Raw genomic sequence first — 21,622 nt, 5'->3', positions numbered from 1 at the left:
ATCTGAAGTAGGGAATGGTATAAGAAATAAGCAAGGAATGGTAAAGATCATGGAAATTGATTCAGGTACCTGAATCTGGAAAGAAACATAAGCATTATGTGGCTTGGTTGGGTTGGGGAGGCTCTGTGGTTTCATACAGGTGTGGGACTTCATCAAATCAAGTAGCTGAAAGGGTGGACCCTCATGGGGGGGTTGCAAAAATTGTGTAGGTCTGTGAGAGATGAGAAGGAGCCTCAGTGAACAAAATCCAGTTTAAAATTCTAAAGTCTCTGTGATGCTTAAGTATGCAGTCTGTTTTAAATTTAATTAAAATCATGTAAAGTAATCTTGATGAAAAGGGGATAACAATAAAAATCAGCAAACCTATACTTTCAGAAAAATAAAAATAAAAATATCAGCAAACCCATTCAAATTATACAAACAATAGCAGCATATATACAGTTACATACACAAAGTCCCACAATTCACTGAAATCAAACAGGATGGAAAAAAGACAAGAGCATGGAGTATTAGTAGGTGTTTAGTGAGAGAGGGGGGGAAAGGTATAGTTAGCGCATAGTCTGCACAGGAGAAATATCATAAGGAGCAAACTCTGGAAAACATTGGCTCATCTCTAAGGTTCAAGGTGGCAAAGATTCTAGGAATGAACATGGAGGAATCAATCACATAGTGTTGGCAAAAAAACTATAGTAGTGTTTAGGAATATGATGGGGCGAGAGAAACAAGAGTGTCACAGAAAGGGTAAACACTTACCTTTCTTCCTACTGTGCATCTACTAGATTAGGTAATGCCTGGGAAGATGTGGATCATGCTAGGAAGACTACTGCTTGTGGAGTAATAAGGTAAATAGAAGTGAGACCGACAGATTGTAACACAAGCTTAGCACTGTTCAGTTAAGAAATGCATTTAAGAAACACTGTACTCTGGCACTAACATTGGTCTGAAGAAGTGTACACCTCTTGAAAATATTATAGTAGATGAAAGTGCTTTTCTTTCACTTTAACGGCTCAGTAAAGTTTTCTTTTAGCTCATCTGAACTGTGTTTTATTTATTTTAGTCATACAGTAATATGACCACTTGAGGCTTACTGCACAAAGTTAAGAGGTTCCAGCTATTTCATATTTTTTTCAGGGTGAAATTAAAGATGGAGAACATGCCTGCAGCTAAACAAAACTTCCAAAAAGGATACAAGATAATGGAGCAAAGTAAAAGAAAAATAAAATACATACCAGATAGGTAATAATTTGCAAAAAGAAATTTGCCTTTAAAATACGAAAATATTACAAGGCGGACAGAATAATCCTACTACTGACACTGAACTATGGAGAATTTTACAGAAAAAACTCTAAAACAAAATTTGTCATACTTAGTGGAAACAATTACTCAACCCAGTTTTACAGCACAATGCACCTGTCTAGTTGCTAGATTTCTGGCTACTGCATACTATTCAAAAGAAATGAAGTCCATTACAAGGCTGCACATAACATGATGCTTACAGCTCCGAGGACTGTCCTATATAATACCAGAAACTACTTATAAGCGGTCCAAAGTCAAAACAAGAACAGCTAAGGGGGTATGAGGAAAGCAGGGAGAAGTACAGTGTCTGAGTTTCCCATCTGTTCCATACTAATTGTCAGGAAGGAACAGTAGGCAGTTTATCAGAAATTTATTAAAAGGATTAGAAAGTTTAAAAATGATAGCCGACTCTCAAAAGAAAATGTACCGAGAGTTAAGGTTATATACAGACTTACATAATGCTGACTCATTAAAATGAAATTCTCAGAAAATTATACAATAAAGCTCAAAAAAGACACCTGAATCCTTGAAAATCAGAATGTACATGTGGTGCAGACCCCCCCCCAACATTCTTCATAGTTACCTATATAGACTCCAAGACTACTGCACCTCTGAGAAAGTTATGCATGAAATAGTACATAACTAGGTCCTATTTTAAATAGAACAAGAGATGGAATTTTCTACCAAAGCTAATGTTTGATTTATAATTTTCAGTCAACTCATCTTTAAAAAGCACATTTTCCATAATCTGAAATATTACACAGGATGTAAAACAGATACCACATATTTCATGATATTAATGGGTTCTGAAAATTAGTTATTCATTATGGAACTTGAACAAAATTACTATACGCGCTTAATTAAATGCCAACAAAAAATGTTCAAGGCTGCAGAGTATTACAGGAGATTAAACTGGCAGATATTAGCCTGCATGTTTAAGTGTAAGTGAAAATATGAAACTCACAGACTGTATTTTTAACTGAAACAAAAGCACAGTGAAACTTTAGTCTGTCTCATTTGTATAATGCAGTGTAGACTATTCACACATATTTTGACCTACAGTATGTCATTTCATATGATATATATATATATATATATATATATTTACATTTTTTTATTATTATTCTAGAGAAGACGGTTGGATGAGAGTCATTTCTCTAAGATCTAGAGAAGAGAACTACATACCAAGAAAATGTGTCTGCAAGGTTTACCATGGGTGAGTTCTTCATAGTGACCACTCTGTAGTTTCACATCTGTAGCAAACAAATATCACAGCAATCATATATTTATCGGAAAAGAAGCACAAGTCCAGACTTTAGCTGATTTCATGTATGTCTATGAGCAAGTTTTAATGTTTTTTTCCTAAGTGAATTTTTTCATGGTACTCCAGATCTCCCATCTCTCAGAAATGTGTTGGTTGGTTTGGTAAACTATACATATATGTATACACATGCACACGTGTCAGTGTGTGTGTGTGTGTGTGTGTGTGTGTGTGTGTGTGTGTGTGTGTGTGTGTGTGTGTGTGTGTGTGTGTGTGTGTTGCATTTGCCCTTGCCTTTGTTGTCTCAAAAGGTTCAGAATAATCCTGTTACTACTTTCATCTCTGAGTTATGTCATTTTACTTTACCTTTCTTTTGACTACCCATGTCCTGGATTTTTTACATGGCAGTAGCTCTTAGTCATACCCACCTGGAGTTTTAGGTGAGTCTTTTAGGATGTGCTAATCTTTTCATGTGTATCTCTGGAAATGGGTTATATATTAAAGCCTTTTTTTCCTGTGTTGAGTATCACCTTTCTAATCAAACTTCACTGCCCACTAATCTTGTTAGGAATATGAATCTGAATTTGTACCTAAGAATATCTCAGTCATTTATTTATTTTAATTTCATTTTATAAGTCTGCCATCTTGTCACTATTGCACTAATGATTACTAAAGGAATGTATCTGGCCAAAGATATCATACATCCAGCCAGAATGCCAAAGACAAACATGTTCTTTCATCACATGCTGTACGCAAGTCTGACCTTAGACTTAGATATGTGGGCTAAATGCTGGTACATAACGGATACACAGGTGCCAAAATCCTCAGTGCTCTCTTGCTTCGGGTTGGCACTGAGGTTAACAACATTAGTGATAGACTCAGGTAATGCAAGATATGGAGGGGGAATGGCAAGCAAATATTGGTCCAACCTAAGCCTACACAGAAAAAGGAAAAGAAAAAAAACAGTAATCTATTTAGACATCTACTGTTATGGTAAGTTCCTACACAACCGTACTGTGCTCATCATTAGATAACTGTTGCAGTAATTCCTGCAACTGGCCTGATTCCCAAAATGTATATGTAAAGTGAGAGAGTGTAAGAGAAAGTGAACTAGAGTCTATTAACCCTTCAGGAATGGTTCTGGCAAATCCAGCTCTGACTCAAGAAAAAGTATCTGTCTTGTAATGTTTTGTACAAGTGTGAATGGAAGACCAAGTAGCTGCTTCAGGTATGGGTTTGCGGTCTAGTCCTTCACTAAAGGAACCTGAGGAAGCCACATCTCTTGTAGAATGAGATTTTACTCTGTTTCCAAGGGATTTACCATGAAAGTAGTAGCAGAAGGAGATGGCAGGCAATATCAAATGGTTTTCTGGGATACTGGAAGACCTTGCTTTTTACCTTTAAAGAAAATGAACACCCGATCAGACTGACTGACTTCTTTGGTCTTATTTAAATAAAATCTCATTTCTCTGTGGACATCTAACAAGTGGAGAGTCTATTCATCTTTATTTTGAGGATTAGGAAAAAATGCAGAAAAGTAAATAAATAGGTTCAGTGACATTTCAGTGACCACCTTAGGCAACAAAGATGGGTTACTTCTAAGAGAAACTGTCCTTGTGAAACACCAGAAATGGTGAGACAAACATTAAGGCTTGTAACTCAGAAATCCTTTTAACAGAGGTTAGAGCAACAGGAACTGTGTTCTATGTACAATATGTTTAAAAAGATGGTTCAAAGCATAGTAAAGTTAATTTCCCAATAACATAATTCAGGTCCTAAGGAGAATGGACAGATGTTCTTGGAGGCCTAATGTATAGGACACCTTTTAGGAAAAGCTTTACCTCAGAACACAAAGAAAGAGGTGGATCTATGGGAAGACAAGCTGAGATGGCCAATAAGTGCATGTTAATGGAACTGTACAACAGAACCAAAACTGAGCATCTCACACAAATATTGGAGGACAGAAAGTAGCCTTACCAAACAAGGATTCCATCCTCTCTTTTGGCACCACAAAGAAAATCATTTCCATTTATATATATATATATATATATGCATACAACCCTCCCCATGGCTACAGAAAACCACTGTGTCAGAAATGAAAAACAGGGATACAGCCTGGGAGCACTGACGCAAAACCAAAACCCCCTCAACTAGACAGAAATTCCTAGAACTACGCAATAAAGTCAAAAAGCTAATAAAACAGGACACATTCCAATACTACCAGTCTGCCCTAGACTCCTCCCAACACAACCCCAAGCAATTCTGGTCCTCCATAACCTCCATCCTCCACCCAGGTAAAGTCAGTACCCCTCCTCCTAACATCCCTCACTCCTCCGAAAATATTGCTACCTCATTCAACACACACTTCACAGAAACCATACTATCACTAGCTAAACAACACAACCCTCCTCCCCTCCAACCCACACCTTCAACTAGTAATCTCCCCACTGCCTTCTCTTTTTTTCCTGTTCCTACATCCAACATAAAAAACTCTTAACTAAACTTAAGCCCACCAAATTAACAGCAGACAACCTCCCAAGTGAATACCTACAAATCGCAGCTGATGCTCTATCCTACCCAGTATCCATCTTGATTAACCAATCTCTGTCAGAAAGTTACGTTCCCGCACTATGGAAAGTATCACCTATAATTCCCCTCCACAAAGGCAGCCCCTCCACCGAACTAACCAATTACCACCCCATAGCTATTCTCTCTCCACTCTCCAAAATACTAGACAGATGCATTCACTATAAGGTCTCAGACTACCTGCTTACTAACAACCTCCTTTCCAATACTCAGCATGGTTTCAGACCAAACCATAGCACCACCACTGCCTTACTCTCATTTACTAACACTATCCTTCAGCATAAAAACAATGGCTATCTCTCCTCTGCTGCTTTCCTAGACCTATCTAAAGCATTTGACATAGTCCCACACAAACAACTAATCTTTGTTCTCAATAACCTATCCTTCTCTTAATCAGTCACCAACTGGTTTCAGAGTTACCTATTTGACCGCCAACAATCCATTGAATGGCAGAATGAGATATCTCCCCAACTACCTGTCTCTAAATGGGTTCCCCAAGGATCCATCCTTGGACCCCTACTCTTCTCTATTTTCACCAGTAATCTAACCTCTGTCACCAAACATGGCACACTCATACAAAACGCATATGACTCAACCATCATCTGCTCAGTCCAGTCCCTACTCAAACTGCAAAAAGTTATACAGGAAGCCTGTTCCTCTGTTGAAACTTGGTTGTCCGATGCCCAGTTAATACTCAACCCAAACAAAACTAAGCTACTCATCTTCCAACCCATCAAACATACTCAAAACAACTCTCACTTTAACATCACAGCAAAAGACAACACCACTAGACACCCAACAGAACACACCAAATTGCTAGGAGTGGAAATAGACAAACTAAAATTTGACATTCACATATCCATGACCATAAAAAAGTCCACAAAAAACTAAGAGCGTTATACAGAAATAAGCAACTTCTCACCCAAGCAGCAAAGATTTCCATAGCAAATTCCCACTTTATCTCCACCCTGCTTTATGCCTCTCCAATATATATCAACCTAAGGCAATTCGATCTAAACAAGCTAGGGACCTGCTACAACAAAATCTCCAAATTCACCACAGGGGCATCCTACCGCAGTCACCACTGTCTCTCACTTGCTGAAATGGGCTCGCTTGAACTCCCTCACCTCCTTCAATGGTATCAACTCACACTCATTCACAAACTTGTAAACCATCCCCTAAAAGTCCCATCCCTCCAGAATCTACTCCAACCCTATCACACCACCAGACCACTAAGATCCAGCAACAAAAATCACTTACAGGTCACTAAAGCCAATGACTCTGCTGGTGAAGCACTATTCTCTTGCGCCATACCCAAATTAGGTTACTCCCTCCCACCCACAATTACCTCCGTACCATTATGCACCCACTTCAAAACTTTACTAAAAGTGCACCTAAAAACCTGCTGGCTATGCCCTTGCAACTCCCCCTCTAATATCACCCACCCCATTCACCCACTACCTTTCTTTCCACCCCACTAACTACCTTGATTATAGCAAGCTGGGATGCTCATAAGCCTAACTACTTATTATACAGCAGGAACTTCTTTTTGTAACAATTGTTAATGTCTGTTATGTACTTCGCAGATGATAAAGATTCTAGTTGTCTACTGATGTACTATGTTTCTCATCTGTAACTTTTGTAATCATTAATTGCTATGTTGATCAAATTGTTAATTGCTATGTAAATCCAATGTAACTACTGTCTGTATATTTGAACTAAAAATGGACCTACATCCAGTTGGACACTCCCGGTCAACAAATGTTAATAAATAAATATATATATATATATATATATATATATATGCACACATCATTTTAACTTGCAGGTTTTCTAGCCTCCTTTATAAATTGTCACACATTTTCAGAATAATGGTCCATTACAGAAATATTAAATTTTATCTTCCACACCATCAGATTGAGTATCTTTAGGTTTGTGTGAATGAGGGAGCCCTTTTGCTGTGTGAGCAACTCCATCCTATAGGATAATGAGTCATGATTGCCCTTGGCTAGATAGAAGAGAAGGGAGAATCCATGTCATCAGGTCCAAAAGCTGGTCACCAAGAGAATTTTGGTATTGTTTTCCTGAATTGTCAGGAGGAATTTTTGTATAAGAGGGAAGGATGCAAAGACATACAGGAATTTTCCTTTTCAAGGGAAACAGATGGCATCAGTTGCCAGGCTTCCTTGCAAGGGTTTCTGGAACAAATTGTTCTGAGTTGATGATTCACACTGAAGGCAAAAAGATCTATCTGTGGAATTTCCTACTGGTGAACAATGTATAGGAAGATGTCGATTGAGGATCTGCCCTGAATCTGCTCAGGTAATCTGCAAAGCTGTTTTGTTTTAATGGAATGTAAACTGCTTGGAAAACAAGATTATGAAGATGAGCAGTAGTAGGGTAGTCCCAAACTCTCACTGCTAGCCTGCACAGATGGTAGGATTTTGTGCTCCTCTGCTGATGTATCACAAAATAGCTGTATTGTCTGTGGGAACCTGAAGAGTTCTGGGGATAACAATTGAGTTAAATACTGAAGAACCAGAATCAGTGTTTTCATTTTTTTTTGTTACGACTGTATGTTTTCACATGTCTTTTTGAATAGAGTCCAGCCAGGCTTTCTCTGATGCATCTGTGGAGACACTTTGAAGACAAAGAAGAATCTGAAACTCCTAGTGTGAAGGTTATTTCTGTGATCCACAAGTGTTGCTCTTTCTTCAATAATGAGAAGAGAGAAACCGGTAAGAGACAGGGGATGACAGTGCTTTGCCCAGATGGGCTTTACACACCTCTGAGTGTTCCTCACGTGCAGCCTGAATGCAATATAAATTAGAACTCTCCAAGTCTCACTGGCAGAGGTTATGTATCAGTTTACCAATGATGAAAATAGTCTGATAAGAACAGAGTCTTGCTTGGAGGATGAAAAGCCACCACCAGAAAAGATTCAGGAAAACAACCTAGGAACACCGGATAATGTGTAGGAAAAAGTTTCAACTTAATGAAATTCAACTGAAACCTAGGTTCTGAAAAGAGGCTGATAAAGAACAGGACGTCTGCAAGAATTTCATGAAGAAGAGTAGTCTGACTCAGGAAATCATCCAAATAAGGATAGGTTTGAATAATCTGGAGCTTGCAGAACTCTACATTAGGAACTCTACACCTTGTAAACACATTTACAGGAGCAGGAAGTTGAAAAAGCAAAGCAGTAAACTTTCCTAGCAGTGGCAAACTAGAGACTATTGAACAGCAGACAGACTGAGGTACAATGTCCTGCTTTCCCAAAATGGCAGCCAAAAAGTTTTCAGGATTTTAGTGTTCATATGTCCCTTAGGGATCTAGTTTACATTATCAATTTTTTTTAAATGTCAATGGTCAGGACAATATGATCGATATTTTAAAAAGTCAAACCGGTTGTACTGAAATCACGGTACAGTGGGGATTAGGGAATTTTCCCCTCAGTTATGCAATCTCAGAGTTGGTATATTTAATTAACAAGGGGTGTGGGAATGTAGGGGGAAGGGGCTAGATGGTGGTTTTTCAACTTTTTAAAATGTTGATCATATTGTCTCCACCATTTGAGGTTCATTGTTTTAAAAATTCGATATTGTAAACTAGATCCACCCCTTACATGTCAGCATGTAGGCCTTGTGCCTAGGTTAGACAAATGGCACATGAGGAAGGAATGCCTAAGCTTTGACATATTAGCCAGACATCTAATGTCCTTGACAGAATACATACCATTAGTCAGAATTACTGCAAAAGAGATCAAATTGTGAACATCTTACTACTATTTTGTCCATAGTACTGATTTACAACACTCCAAACTGATATAAGCATGGGACTAAACTGATGAGAGGTAATGCCATCATTAATATATGGTATGACTCTATCTGATTTTTTTGTTCTATGTTCTTCAACAGAATTTGAAACACTGTTTGAAAATGCTAGATCCAGTATTGCCAGTTCAGCTTTTTCATTCAATACAACCAGTTGCACAGCTTTGAGGATGCTTTAATAATCCTAAGTAGTTCCTTTTCAAGCCACCTATGGCCTTGGTGTCTCATTTAGTTTTCATAAAAAGCAAGTATGTCTGTGCTGCGCCTGAAGCATGTGATTTACAGATAGGCTATTTAGATTGTCAAAACAGAGAACTAATGATTTTTAACATCCCCATATACCATTACTTACAAACGTCCACATGGTTCATTGGATATTACAATCTATTAACTATTCATCTAGCATACACACACACACACACACACACACACACACACACACACACACACACACACACACACACACATATGCACTATATCAAATTCTATCAAACAGAACTAATCAGTTTGAGTTTTGTAGTAGATCCTGTCTTAAATAATCACTGTCTCTAGTTTACTGTTCTCAAAAAAATAGTCACATCTCAGAACAGAATGGTCTCTTCTAGATTTCTTACAGAAGGATGTGAAGTTGCTCTTTGGCTACAACTTGTTCTAGCAAAGCAGACCCAAATTACCACCTATAAGGACTCAATGTGTTGTCTGTCATCTGCATAACACTGATTCCTTTCAGGAAAAACAGCCTTTCTTGCTGGATCAGAAACTCCATGGTCAAACAAATGTTGTATGACATGTAATGTAAAGCCTCGTATAAGTATTAGAGGTAACCTGTGGAATGCATTTAAACAAATTGCATCATTAGAAATTAATATAAAACATTACAGGATGCTGTAATTTGAAATTATGTGAAAGAAGGGCATTTTTGGAGTCTAACCCATAAGCTACTTGGTGGAAAAAAGACCAGAAAAGCATTCTCTCTCCTTATCAATGGTCATTAGTTTTCTGGCCAGAAAGCAATTCCTGAAGCATTCAGGCAAATGTTTAAACTGCAACAGCAACTGAGGTGGCTGCTTTTACTCACCGAATCTCTAGTTCCCTTCTGCTTAAATTAGCCCCCTCATATTTCTTTGTTAAGTAATTAAACTTCTCCGAAAGTGAGCCATCACTGAAAGCCAAAGTCTTCAGGACCACACTTTCAATAAACAAATATCTATATTCCTTACACTGCTTCTCATGTCAGCTCTCCAGATCCACTAGTGCTTGTCTTGATTTATGAAAGCAAAATAGCTAACCTCTAAAAAATGATATAAGTAAAACTACAGAACATTACAAACATTATTGACAGTGGTTTAAACATAATAGACAAACAGAGCAAATGAGGAAGCTAGAGGTGATGGAAATTAAGTGTCTGAGATGGGTGGTAGGAAGCGCACTGTGGGACAGATGAAGAAATGAGGAAGTAAGAGCAGAAGCCAAAGTAACTCCAACTGCAGAAAAGATCCAAGAGAACAGATTTCAGTGGTTTGGACACATGTGCAGAAAAGCAGAAGACAATCTGGTGAAGAAGATTTGGGACATACAGGAAGAAGGTAAGAGGAAGCTAGGATGTCCAGCAAAGAGGAGGATGGATTGTGTGAGTGAAGATCTGTGACTGTCAGGAATGAGTATCAAAGAAGGCAGGAGTGTGGCACTGAATCAAGAGAGATGGTGACAGTTAACATGACCGCCCAGCTCCATGTAGAAATGGGAAATGGGGTTGATGGTGATGATGATGATGATATAGTGTGATTAACATTGGAAATGGGGTTGATGATGATGATGATGACGGTCATGATGATGATGTGTGATTAACTTTGGAAATGGGGTTGATGATGATGATGATGACGATGATGATGATATAGTGTGATTAACATTGGAGATGGGGTTGATGATGATGATGATATAGTGTGATTAACATTGGAAATGGGGTTGATGATGATGATGATGATGATATAATGTGATTAACATTGAACAATACAGAATTTCCTGATCTATGTTTCATATTCTGAGATATGTTAGGGGCTGCATTCACTCAGACCTAATATCTAGAATCAGAAGTTGGTCAAACTACATTTTTGGCTATAGGCACAAGGACAGTATGAAGAGTGCATCAAAGGCCTTTCCTATGTTACCCTGATTTTTTTCAAATCTGGCTCTTAGCATTTGCCCTCTCTTTGCTAAACCTATCAACTTCCCAACTCATTAAAGAGCTCTATTGTCTTCATCTCCTTTCTTACAAATCCTCTCAGTTTCATCAAGCAAATTATTCAGTGGCAATAAGGCATCATCTGCCCTTTGTTCCAAGTTATGGAATACTACTATATTCAGTTTGTAGCAAATCTAAATTATTTCTGCAAAGTTCTAAAACTGTGTATGAAAAGCAAAGTTTGTTGTAACTGCTATGACAGAGCTCTATAAATATTATATCACACAAGCCACCACTTTATCTAAATACGTTTGTGACAAGAATGCAAACGCCATAAAATATGAAAAAAAATATATGTATTGCATTTATGCTTGCATTTCTTATTCAAATTGTTATATTTTGTATTTTTCATGAGAGAATGCTAAAAATGGTATATCAGTATCAAAGAATGAACAAATAAATAAATAAATACATTCAGATCATAATAATATGTGCCCCATACCTATATATTTGATTTTGATATGGTAGAATTTGTACATTGTACTTCTACTTTTAACTTGTAGCTGACTTTTCAACATAGTCCTTAAACACTGTAATTAAAAATTAAGCTCCTGGAATGCCAATAACAAAGGGAACCTACATGTGGTCTCCAGAAAAGGTAATCCTTCCAAAAAGTATTTAGGGGGCTGTCCCTTTCCAGATCATAGCCATATTATACATTATAAAAGAATTCTAGTTATGTCAGCAATATGAATGCCTACTCACTGGTTGCCAAAGCTGTATTAACTGCCTGTAAACAGGCTGGTTTGATGCTGACCGCAATGCCTGACAGATCAACTGCATAGGCTAGGACGGAGTAAATACTGTATAACTTTTGATCCTGTCACATATTACAGTTATTATAATATGCCCAATAGTTAAAAATAAGAGCAATTTAAATTTGTTTTCTAACTTTTGTAACTACTAAAAATACATCAATGCTCAGTTCGTATTAGTCTCATGACTACGAAGTGGTATTATAGTGCAACTTAAGTGAAACAGAAATGCAAATAAAAAACAATAATGCAGAAATAATTTAGATTTTCTACAAACTGAATATAGTAGTATTCCATAACTTGAAACAAAGGGCAGATGATGCCTTTTTGCCACTGAATTATGCACTTGCCATTTCCTAGGTTGTCTTTGTAGATCTTGTAATAATTTGGGTCAGGAGGTATGTGACCTGAGCTGTGACTGAACTAGGAATTGCACAATGGCAACATACTGGGCCAGTCATACTTTCTGCAGTATTAATTGGTCAAACTGCATCATAAAACTTCCAGCATAAAATAACAATACTTAATGGGTAACTTCATCCTCCAGTACTGTTAGTTTTGTCACAGTTACTTTCCTCCCTGCATTGCACATGTATCATTTTGTGCTCGGAAGACTTTCAGTAACTTTCAGTTTTCCTTGTTTCTATTTTTCTTGCCACAGATTATGAAGGTACCATCACCTTTTTGTCATTAAAATCTCACACTGTTTCCAAAAAGAGTTTGTCTCAGTTTGCTTGAAGTTGAGAGAGAGAGAGAGAGAGAGAGACATTTTTTTCTGCAGTTTTCACTGTTAATGGATTATCATGAATTTTACTTCCTTAATGACCATCTTTCCATGGTCAGCCAAGTGCTGTAAGTTTTAATCACAGCTCAGATGAAACTACTTTTGAAAGATTTAGGTTTTAAAAATCTTTATTCACATAAACATTTTTTTTTAAATTAACTCCTTCATAAAGAGTTTTACTTGCCCTTCAATACTACATAAACAAATCGGTAAGTACTATCATTCTGGCCTTTGAAGTGTTCCATTACCATGTAAGTGAAGAAAATTAAGGACAGCATGGAGTACTTTGAAGTATAAACTGTCAGTCTTAGATAACTAAGCCATAGCTGCCATTCCTGACACCAAATTAAGGCAGTGCATAGCATGGTTCAGTCTCAAGGATCAGAAACAGCAAAAAATAATAGCAGAAACACAAAAGGACAAAGAAATTATCTTGAAGAATTTTTGCAGGGGGAAGCCCCTTGCACCGCCAGTGTGGGGGCAAGCCCCTCCCCCAAACTTATAAACAGTATACTAACTCCATGGTTGCAAAAACTTGAAAAAGGGAGAAACCATTGCTGATTCACAATTAAAAATCGCATTGGCAATGATTTCCACTGGAAAATAGAGATCAAAGTTATGTTTCTTTGCATTTATTTTTTCTTCAGGCTACTGACGCTCAAGGAATTTCACATCAATAATCTGTAGAAGATCCACATAGTACTGTGTGCAAGCTTATAAGAATTACAGTTATGAATATCTAACTACTCTGTAATAAAGTTATTTTCCCTGGAATATGATTTAAATGCACCAAGAATGTATTATGTATCGGAGTAATTCGGTAAAAAAATGCTGTTTCCAGAAAGGGGGGGGGGGTCGACTCACAACACTGGCATTATAAATGAGTGCAAAAACAAACCTCCTGGTTTATTGCATAGAGGCCATGTCATACTCTGGGTACATAAAGGGCCCTGTGGTTAAAAGAAAAAGTGAAGAAACAAAATGACATAATTACGGCAGACCTCATCCAGGCCATTCAAGAGCATGACACATTACAAACTAATGTCAGACAGTTTTAGTGATGTTGATGAATTATAAAAACATAGAATATCAAGCAATGATGAAAAATATATAAATTTTTTTTCCAGTTTTGGGTTTATTTTCCTTTATGTCTAAGCTGACAGTATTGGCCAATTCTGAAACTGCTTTTTCTATTCTTATGCTTTCTTCCACTCAGCATCACATATAACCCTTATTTATCTTTACAGATAACTCAGCTCATAAACTATGCTGAAGAAGTTATGTTATTTTTGATTTACAGCTGGCTGTTTGAAGGAATTAGCCGAGAAAAAGCAGAACAACTACTCAAGTTGCCAGAGAACAACGTTGGCTCCTTCTTGATCAGAGAGAGTGATTCACACAGAGGTAACATGAGAAGAAGCTGTGTGAAAGAATGCTGCAATTTAATTTCAAAATTATTTCCAGTTTCTGTTTATGTGTTTTCAAAAGCATCTCTCACATGCCTTGAAAAAGCCACTACCTCCCCTGCCTACACAGGGGTGAAGCATTGCTCTCAGCTGTACTTGATTTCACAGAACATCATTGATTTTTTTCTGTATATTTGCCCCCTACCTTTCGCAAAATTTTTGATTTTCTGGTACATCACTGAGACAGATATTGAGGCTGTATGCTTCTTATTTTTCAAAAAGTGCATATTGACACAAAATTCATTGTTCTATTAACTGTACTCCCTGGGCACTCTCTTCACCCTGGAGAATGTTGTTGATGTCTGTGCAGTTACTAAAACATGGTTCAAAGCCAAGGAAAGCACTACAGAAGTGCAAGGCTATAGTGCCTTTCATATATTCCAGCCACCCTCTTTAACATGAAAGAGCAAAAGGCAGAGGTATATCTATCTACATAATGGATAAGCACACCTCAAGGCTGGACAACAATATGACATGCTCGAGCTACTCCATGTCCAACTAACCATGGGAAAAATCCATTACCATATTCTTGCTAGCTACAAGTCCCCCACCATGAACAAGGAAACCCATATATCATACCTGACATTACTAGAATCACTCACCATCCAACCCAGTACCATACTCGTGAGTGATTTTAACTACATCTACATTAATTTGGAGGCATACTTGACCACTAATATGCAGGCCCACATATTTTTTTGACTTTGTAAATTCAAATGCCCTGGAGAAGCTAGTCTGTACTCCTACTAGGAGAACAAATATCCTAGATCTGGTACTCACAAATATGGGAGAGTGCTGCACCTTGCCCCCTAGTGTTATGTTGTCACTAGTAAGATCAGATCACAGAGCAGTCTCCCTTAAAATAAAAGTAAAACGAGTCCCCCCACCTAACCCTAAAACTTTAAGAACTTCTGTAAAGTAAACACCTCCTATTAACGTACAGCATAGCTAGCTTTCAAACTCCCCACCAAATCCAGAAAACACAGAAATCTATGCAGATGTACACAAAAGCCATGTACAACCATATAAACAACTGCATAGAATTGGCAGTTGTTGTGTCTTTCGGCTTTTCCCGGTTAGGGGTCGCCACAGCGGAACTCCGGTCTGCTAATGATTGGCAGTAGATTTTTACATGCCGAGTTGCCGGCCCTGACGCACAACCTTCAATGAAGGTATGCCCATTCACGCATGTCTCCACACAGAAGACGGTCTATCTGAGAATCGAACAGGACAACAGCTTACTGTGAGATGACAACACTACTACAGCACCACCACTGCAGTTTTGCATAGACCAGACTGAAATAAACTCAAGTCAAACCGCAAAAACAAGCCACCCTTGTGGACCCCTAGCATTAATAGGTTGTACAACAAAAGAAAGAAAATCCTGTTGAGAAATAAGAGGGGATGTGCACAACAGAGAAATATGTCCCTCATTAGCCTAAACAAATGAATCAAGGTACTAGTCAAGTCTCTGAAAGCAGATTTTCACATAAAAATAACCTCCAAAGCTAATGATAACCATAAAGAATTTTTCAGTTATGTCTGCAGTCTTAAGGGCAACACCCAACAATGTGCGGAATTAGTTATAGATGGCATCACCTATACTCAGCCAAAAGACATAGCAAATCTGCTGACCAACAAATTCAGCTCAAATTTCACCACCACATCACCCCAGGTCTCCCAAAAGAAATACCCTCCAAACTTCCACCATCAATTATCACCAAAAAACAGGTTTCCACTGTGCTCTCTAAAGCTAAAAACATGGTTGCAATAAGGCCTGATAATATACCAGGTTTCCTTTTAAACAGCTTAAATTAGGACTTGTCAGGGCCATTAGGATCTCTATTTTGCACAGCTTCCAGACTGTCTTTGTCCCTATAGAGCGGAGGACAGCAAGAGTCATCCCTTTGCCTAAAGAGGGACCATCTACTGACCTAGGAAATTACAGACCCATAAGGCCACAGAAAGAATAATTATGGACCAGATAAATAACATAGGATACCTTGAAACACTGGATCTGACCCAGTTCGGCTTTGTCAAGGGCTGGTCATGCCTACTGAATCTGGTGGACTTCTTTGAGAAAATCACTAAGGCCATGGATGAGGGTAAAATAGAACATACCACCTACCTCAACCTGGCCAATGCATTTTGCACAATTTCCCACTTGGTTATTATAAATAAACTCACAAAACTTGACATAAATCTTTATGTCACCAGATGGATATCCAATTGGCTCATGGACAGGACATGTGGCTAAAATGGGTGAATCCAGATCCAGCAAGAGGCCATTTACTAGAGGCATGCCACAGGGCTCAGTACTGGGACCACTCCTCTTCAGATTATACTTCTCTGAAGTCAAGGCAAATGTGGAAGACCTTTGGATAAATAGGTTTGCCAATGACTGAAAGGTGGGGGCAATCAGTGAATCATCCAATGATATAGATATTCTCCAGGACGGTCTAGATCAAACAAATGATTGGTGCCAGAACCACGGCCTAAAGCTAAATGAAAAAAAAATGCATTATCATACCCTTTGGGAAGTCAAATACTCCTGCAAATTACAACATCAATAGCATGCCCCTTAGAGTAGACTCAGAGGTGAGAGGTCTAGGTACACAGATAGATAATAGCCGGAACTTTGACCACCTTGTGTCTACAGTGGTGAGGAAATTATTTTATGTGGTACAACTTATAAGTATTTATTTATTTTATTTAACATTTATTTACCATGAAAGTCCAACTTGGAATGAAGCCAGTTTTCAGCAGAGGCCCGGTGAGAAATGCTCCAGATGCATGTCTTTGTAACGTGGAAGGAAACCAGAGCACCCAGAGGAAACCCACACGAATGCAAGGAGAACATGCAGACACCACATAGAAGGCACCCCAGCCGAGAATTGAACCAGAGAATGTCTTACCACTACAGCATCAAGTAAAGGTATGGCATCCAGCTCCAAGGAAATTATAGTCCTGCTGTACTCAGCCCTCATTAGACCAATAATTAGGTATAATGCACCATTTGGCATGTACTTCACTAGTTACTTACAAGCAGCTGAGGTTCCTCACAAAGAAAATATGGGTGTAAACAACATGAACAATGAACAACATGAAAAAGCCAACTCCCTTTACTCTGCTGCCTAGTGTTTATTAATGGGTGATTTATGCCCAACCTACAAGGCACTCACAAATTCAGCCCTGATGGAGCAGCTACACATCCACAAGTCAAACAGCATGAGGGCACCTGATCTACGTATCTAAACTTAATGACTCAAACAAAACATGATACCTGTCTCAGAGATTGCCCCTTCTTTGAAACAGGCTTCCTATTCACATTAAGCAGAGCCCTTCCCTGGCCCTCTTCAAAAGCAATTTGGATCAATGGATGGGGAATCACAAATTCACACCTTGGGTAGTGCCCATATCCCTTTTGGAAAGGGACAATCTGTAAGATACTGAATGCACAGGTACAAATCCATACCATCTTCATGCCTTTACGGGCCACATACTGGGTAAAATTGGGTTATAATGGCTAGACATCTAAGGGCCCTTTAGCCATTAGTATAGTAATCTCCTATGAACCTATATAAGTGAAGCAGAGTAATATTTAGAAACTGTCCGTGATTTGAACATTTTTGGCTTTGCCCTTCATTCTTAAGCAAAGAAGTTGAGAGGTATGGGAGAAAGCACCTTCATGTTTTACTGCTCATAAGTATTGAACATTAAATATATTAAACCATGAATACTTCTGTTTCACAGCAATCTGCATGCATGCATTGGGGATTTATTTCATAAAAAAATATAAGAAAGTTTTTTGGTTCACTAATGACACAAAGATTTAAGTAGAAAAATAACCCCTCAGCAAATCCTAGAATTACATAACCTGTGTGATCTCAAACTTCACTTTTACAGTATAACTCCTAAGAAAGGGCTTAGTTTACTAAACAGTCAGTAGAAAAACATGAAATTATGTTTAAATTGGAATGTTCAGTTCATGTAAATTGTTAGCATGAATAATGGCTGTTTTCTGCAGAACAGTTAATTAGAATTGATACAGAAGGAAACTAAATGTTAAACACAACTTTTAATTAAATTAGAAAAACAAAAAGATCACTGGACCCATAATGTTACTGGGGTTACTGCTCCTGACAGCAAGGGCAAACCACTGACCACAATGACCTTATTTGTAGATATCATGATTCAGCCAGTTGAGCCTTATGGAACAAATAACCATAAGGGAATATTATAACTATTAACACAACGCTCTGACTTTACTTCCTCATTTTTGTTTCCTTATAAAGTTAGGACTAGAGCTGGTACCTGTTAATCTGTGTGGCATTGTGCGGAAAAAGCTTAGAGTAGCTAGCTAACACATCAGTTCACACTACAATATCCTAGCATTATATAACATCCTGCCCTTGACCCCAGAAACTAATTTTCATATTGAATAGAACTACAATATCTCAGCACTATATAAGATCTTGCCCTTAACCCCTAAAACTACCCTAGGAGATCCATGTTAAAACCTAATTCTTAATCTTAAACAGCACACCCTATTACAAGAGCAGACAACATGGATATGCAACATCTCTGTGGCCAGCTTGGTAGATTTGGGCATCCTAAGGCAATAAAGCAATTGTCTTATGTTCTTAGACAAACAGTTAAGCGAGATGTATAAATACACAACTTCCTCAGAGGTAAAGATCTCGCATACAGATGAGGTTTTCAGGAACACCCACACAACATCCCTCACACACACATCGCTCACAAGACACAGAGATTGTCTTATGATGAGACACTTAAAAGAAACCTTCCCAAATATCAAAAACCTCCAAAGCCACCTAATGGCAACAATGCATCTCAGTAATCAATAAAGCACACACCAAAAGCAACACCAAACATCTCACATAAGCCTACACTCAATGGTCCCCCAAAAGCAAAGCCCATAAGGCAAGCATATACTTTACCTAAAGCTCCTGTTATTGGGGACTCCACTGAGCAACACACAGATGTCCCACTCACCAGTTAAGGCAAATGGAAGCTAAAGGTTAATTACCTATCTGGAACCAGGATCCACAATATGTTGCATTCACTCAAGTATGATTCTGTCATAGCCCATGTGGGTGTAAATGACCTGAGGCATACCTCACTAGACTACATGAAAAGAGACGTAATGGATCTCTTAGAATATGTGTCATAGATAGCTATGAGCTTTGCACTGACAAGAATTCTACCCTCACCAAGAATGATGTCACAGTATGAACATAAAATGATTGATTTTAATAACTGACTTAATTTGGGGGGACTTGGTCAAAAGACCATGTTGCCTTGCCAAGGATGGGCTGCATCTGTTACCTCTAGGCTTTCAGATATTGGCTAAAACTTTATTCACCCTCTTAGAAAAATTTTTGTAGGCAATGCTAAACAATCAACATAGTGAGAAAGTCATCAACCTTAAGGTGTTACTGCTCGATGCTCAGAGTCTAAACAAATACATCACACAATTCAAGGCCTCCTTACTCTGGAGAATATAGATATCTGTGCTCTGACTGAGACTTGCTTTAAAGCCATATAAAGAACTCCAGTACTGCAAAGCTGCAGTGTCTTCCCATTTAGACCATCAACAGCACAAACTAGGGCCAAAGGTGGAGGTATCTCAATCTGCTTTAGCAAAAAATATACCTCCATGTTGGTTAAACAGGATGATACCATGGAGTTCATCCATGTGCAAGTCACCATAGGTACAATGAGGTCCCTTACCATATCATCGCTAGCTACTAGTCACTATCTATTCCCCTAGAGTCTCACAACTCTTACCTAAATCTGCCAAACGCCCTATTCATGGGTGACTTTATCTACTCCTCTATAAACTCTTCAAACTCACAAGCACAATACTTCCTGGAGTTTATTAACACAAACACTCTGGAACAATAGTGTGCACTCCAACCAGTGGATCAAACATACTGGATCTGGTACTCACCAACATAGAAGATCACTGCACCACCCCCCATCCCCACTCTTTTTATTTCCTCAATAGCAAGTTCAGATCACAAAGCTGTCTCATTTGAAGTATAAGTCAACCCAGAAAACCCATCTAAACCAGTAACAGTTAGGAACTATTCAAAGACAATCTACATCCTATTAAGTGACAGTTTATCAAAATTCAAGGCTCCCCAATCCCAGGACCACAGCTACCTATGCAGAATTATTCAGAGTCCCTATACAAATATATGAATAACTGCATAGAGGCTGCCATACCTACTAGAAATAAACCCAACATAAACACTAAGAACAAACCCTACTGATGGAATCCTCACCTAATCAGGATATACTATAAAAGAAGGAAAGTCATGTCCAAAATCAGGAAAAGCAATTCCCTTAAACTCAAGTGCTCTCTTATACAACTAAACAAGAAACTAAGAAGTCTATATCTAAATCCAGCAAGATCAACCATGAGGTCAGGATAGCCTTGCAGGCTAAGGACAATCAGAAGGCCTTCTTCAGCTATGTCCAGAACCTTAAAGGGAACACACAGTGTGCTGAACTAGTGGTGAATGGTACCACCATCACTAATTAGGGTGACATTCCAAATCTACGGGTTGATAAATTCAACTCAGACTTCACCCTTCACCCCCCCCCCCCAGCTCCACCAGATGAAATCTCCTCCAACATACTTCTTCCAGCTATCAGCAGAGACCAGGTGCTGCTAACCCTTTCTAGAGCCAAGAACACTGCCTCCATGAGTCCCAACATCATCCCCATTTGTCGCTTGACCAGTTTAAAACTTGACCTATTAAGGCCGCTTGAGATATTCTTTAACTACGGCCTTGAAACAGGCTACATTCCAAGCGAATGGAGGGCACAGCAATAATTCTCCTCTACAAGGGCAGACCTTCAACTGACCCAGGGAACTACAGACCTGTCAGTCTAACAAGTATAATATGCAAAGCCAGAGAATGAATTATCTTGGAAATGATAAACAAGAACATTGGCACCCTAGAGACACTGGACCCATCATAACTTGGCTTTATTAAGGGAAGGTCATGCCAACTTAACCTGGCAGTCTTCTTTGAGAGGGTCACTAAAGCAATGGACGAGGGTAAAACAGTGTGTACAATGTACCTTGACATGGCTAAGGCATTCAGTTCAATACTCCAATTAGGCGTTGCTGGAAAGCTGTTTGAGCTAGGCATAAATCCATAAGATAACTCAGAAGTCAGGAGACCACCTCCACCAGGAAAATTCAGAGCATGAATATCATGCCCTACACTGATCATCTAAAGACTGTGTCACTGTTTTCAGTCTTCCACAGTCAGCTGACTGGGAATTTTTGCTCTTATGGATCTCTTGCACATGTGCAAAACAAACAGCATCAGAAACACAAGATCCAGGGATCTGAACTTTA

At 38.5% G+C, this 21,622-nt stretch overlaps 2 protein-coding genes across 2 annotated transcripts in view; one reads left to right on the top strand and one right to left on the bottom strand.

The window, feature by feature from the left end:
- The window catches only part of TG (thyroglobulin), a 2,464,750-nt gene that overhangs the window by 868,133 nt on the left and 1,574,995 nt on the right, over positions 1-21,622 (bottom strand). The gene's annotated exons all lie outside the window — the stretch shown is intronic.
- SLA (Src like adaptor) overlaps positions 1-21,622 on the top strand; it is a 243,849-nt gene that overhangs the window by 140,150 nt on the left and 82,077 nt on the right. The window contains exons 4-5 of the mRNA XM_044066936.1: positions 2,426-2,512; positions 14,058-14,161. Of these exons, the coding sequence (XP_043922871.1) occupies positions 2,426-2,512; positions 14,058-14,161 (191 nt within the window). The remainder of the gene's footprint in view (positions 1-2,425; positions 2,513-14,057; positions 14,162-21,622) is intronic.

This window comes from Protopterus annectens, chromosome 3.part1 (genome assembly GCF_019279795.1).
Source record: "Protopterus annectens isolate FY-2018-M chromosome 3.part1, PAN1.0, whole genome shotgun sequence".
Classification (NCBI taxonomy): Eukaryota; Metazoa; Chordata; order Ceratodontiformes; family Protopteridae; genus Protopterus; species Protopterus annectens.
This window is presented reverse-complemented; position numbering and strand designations above follow the sequence as displayed.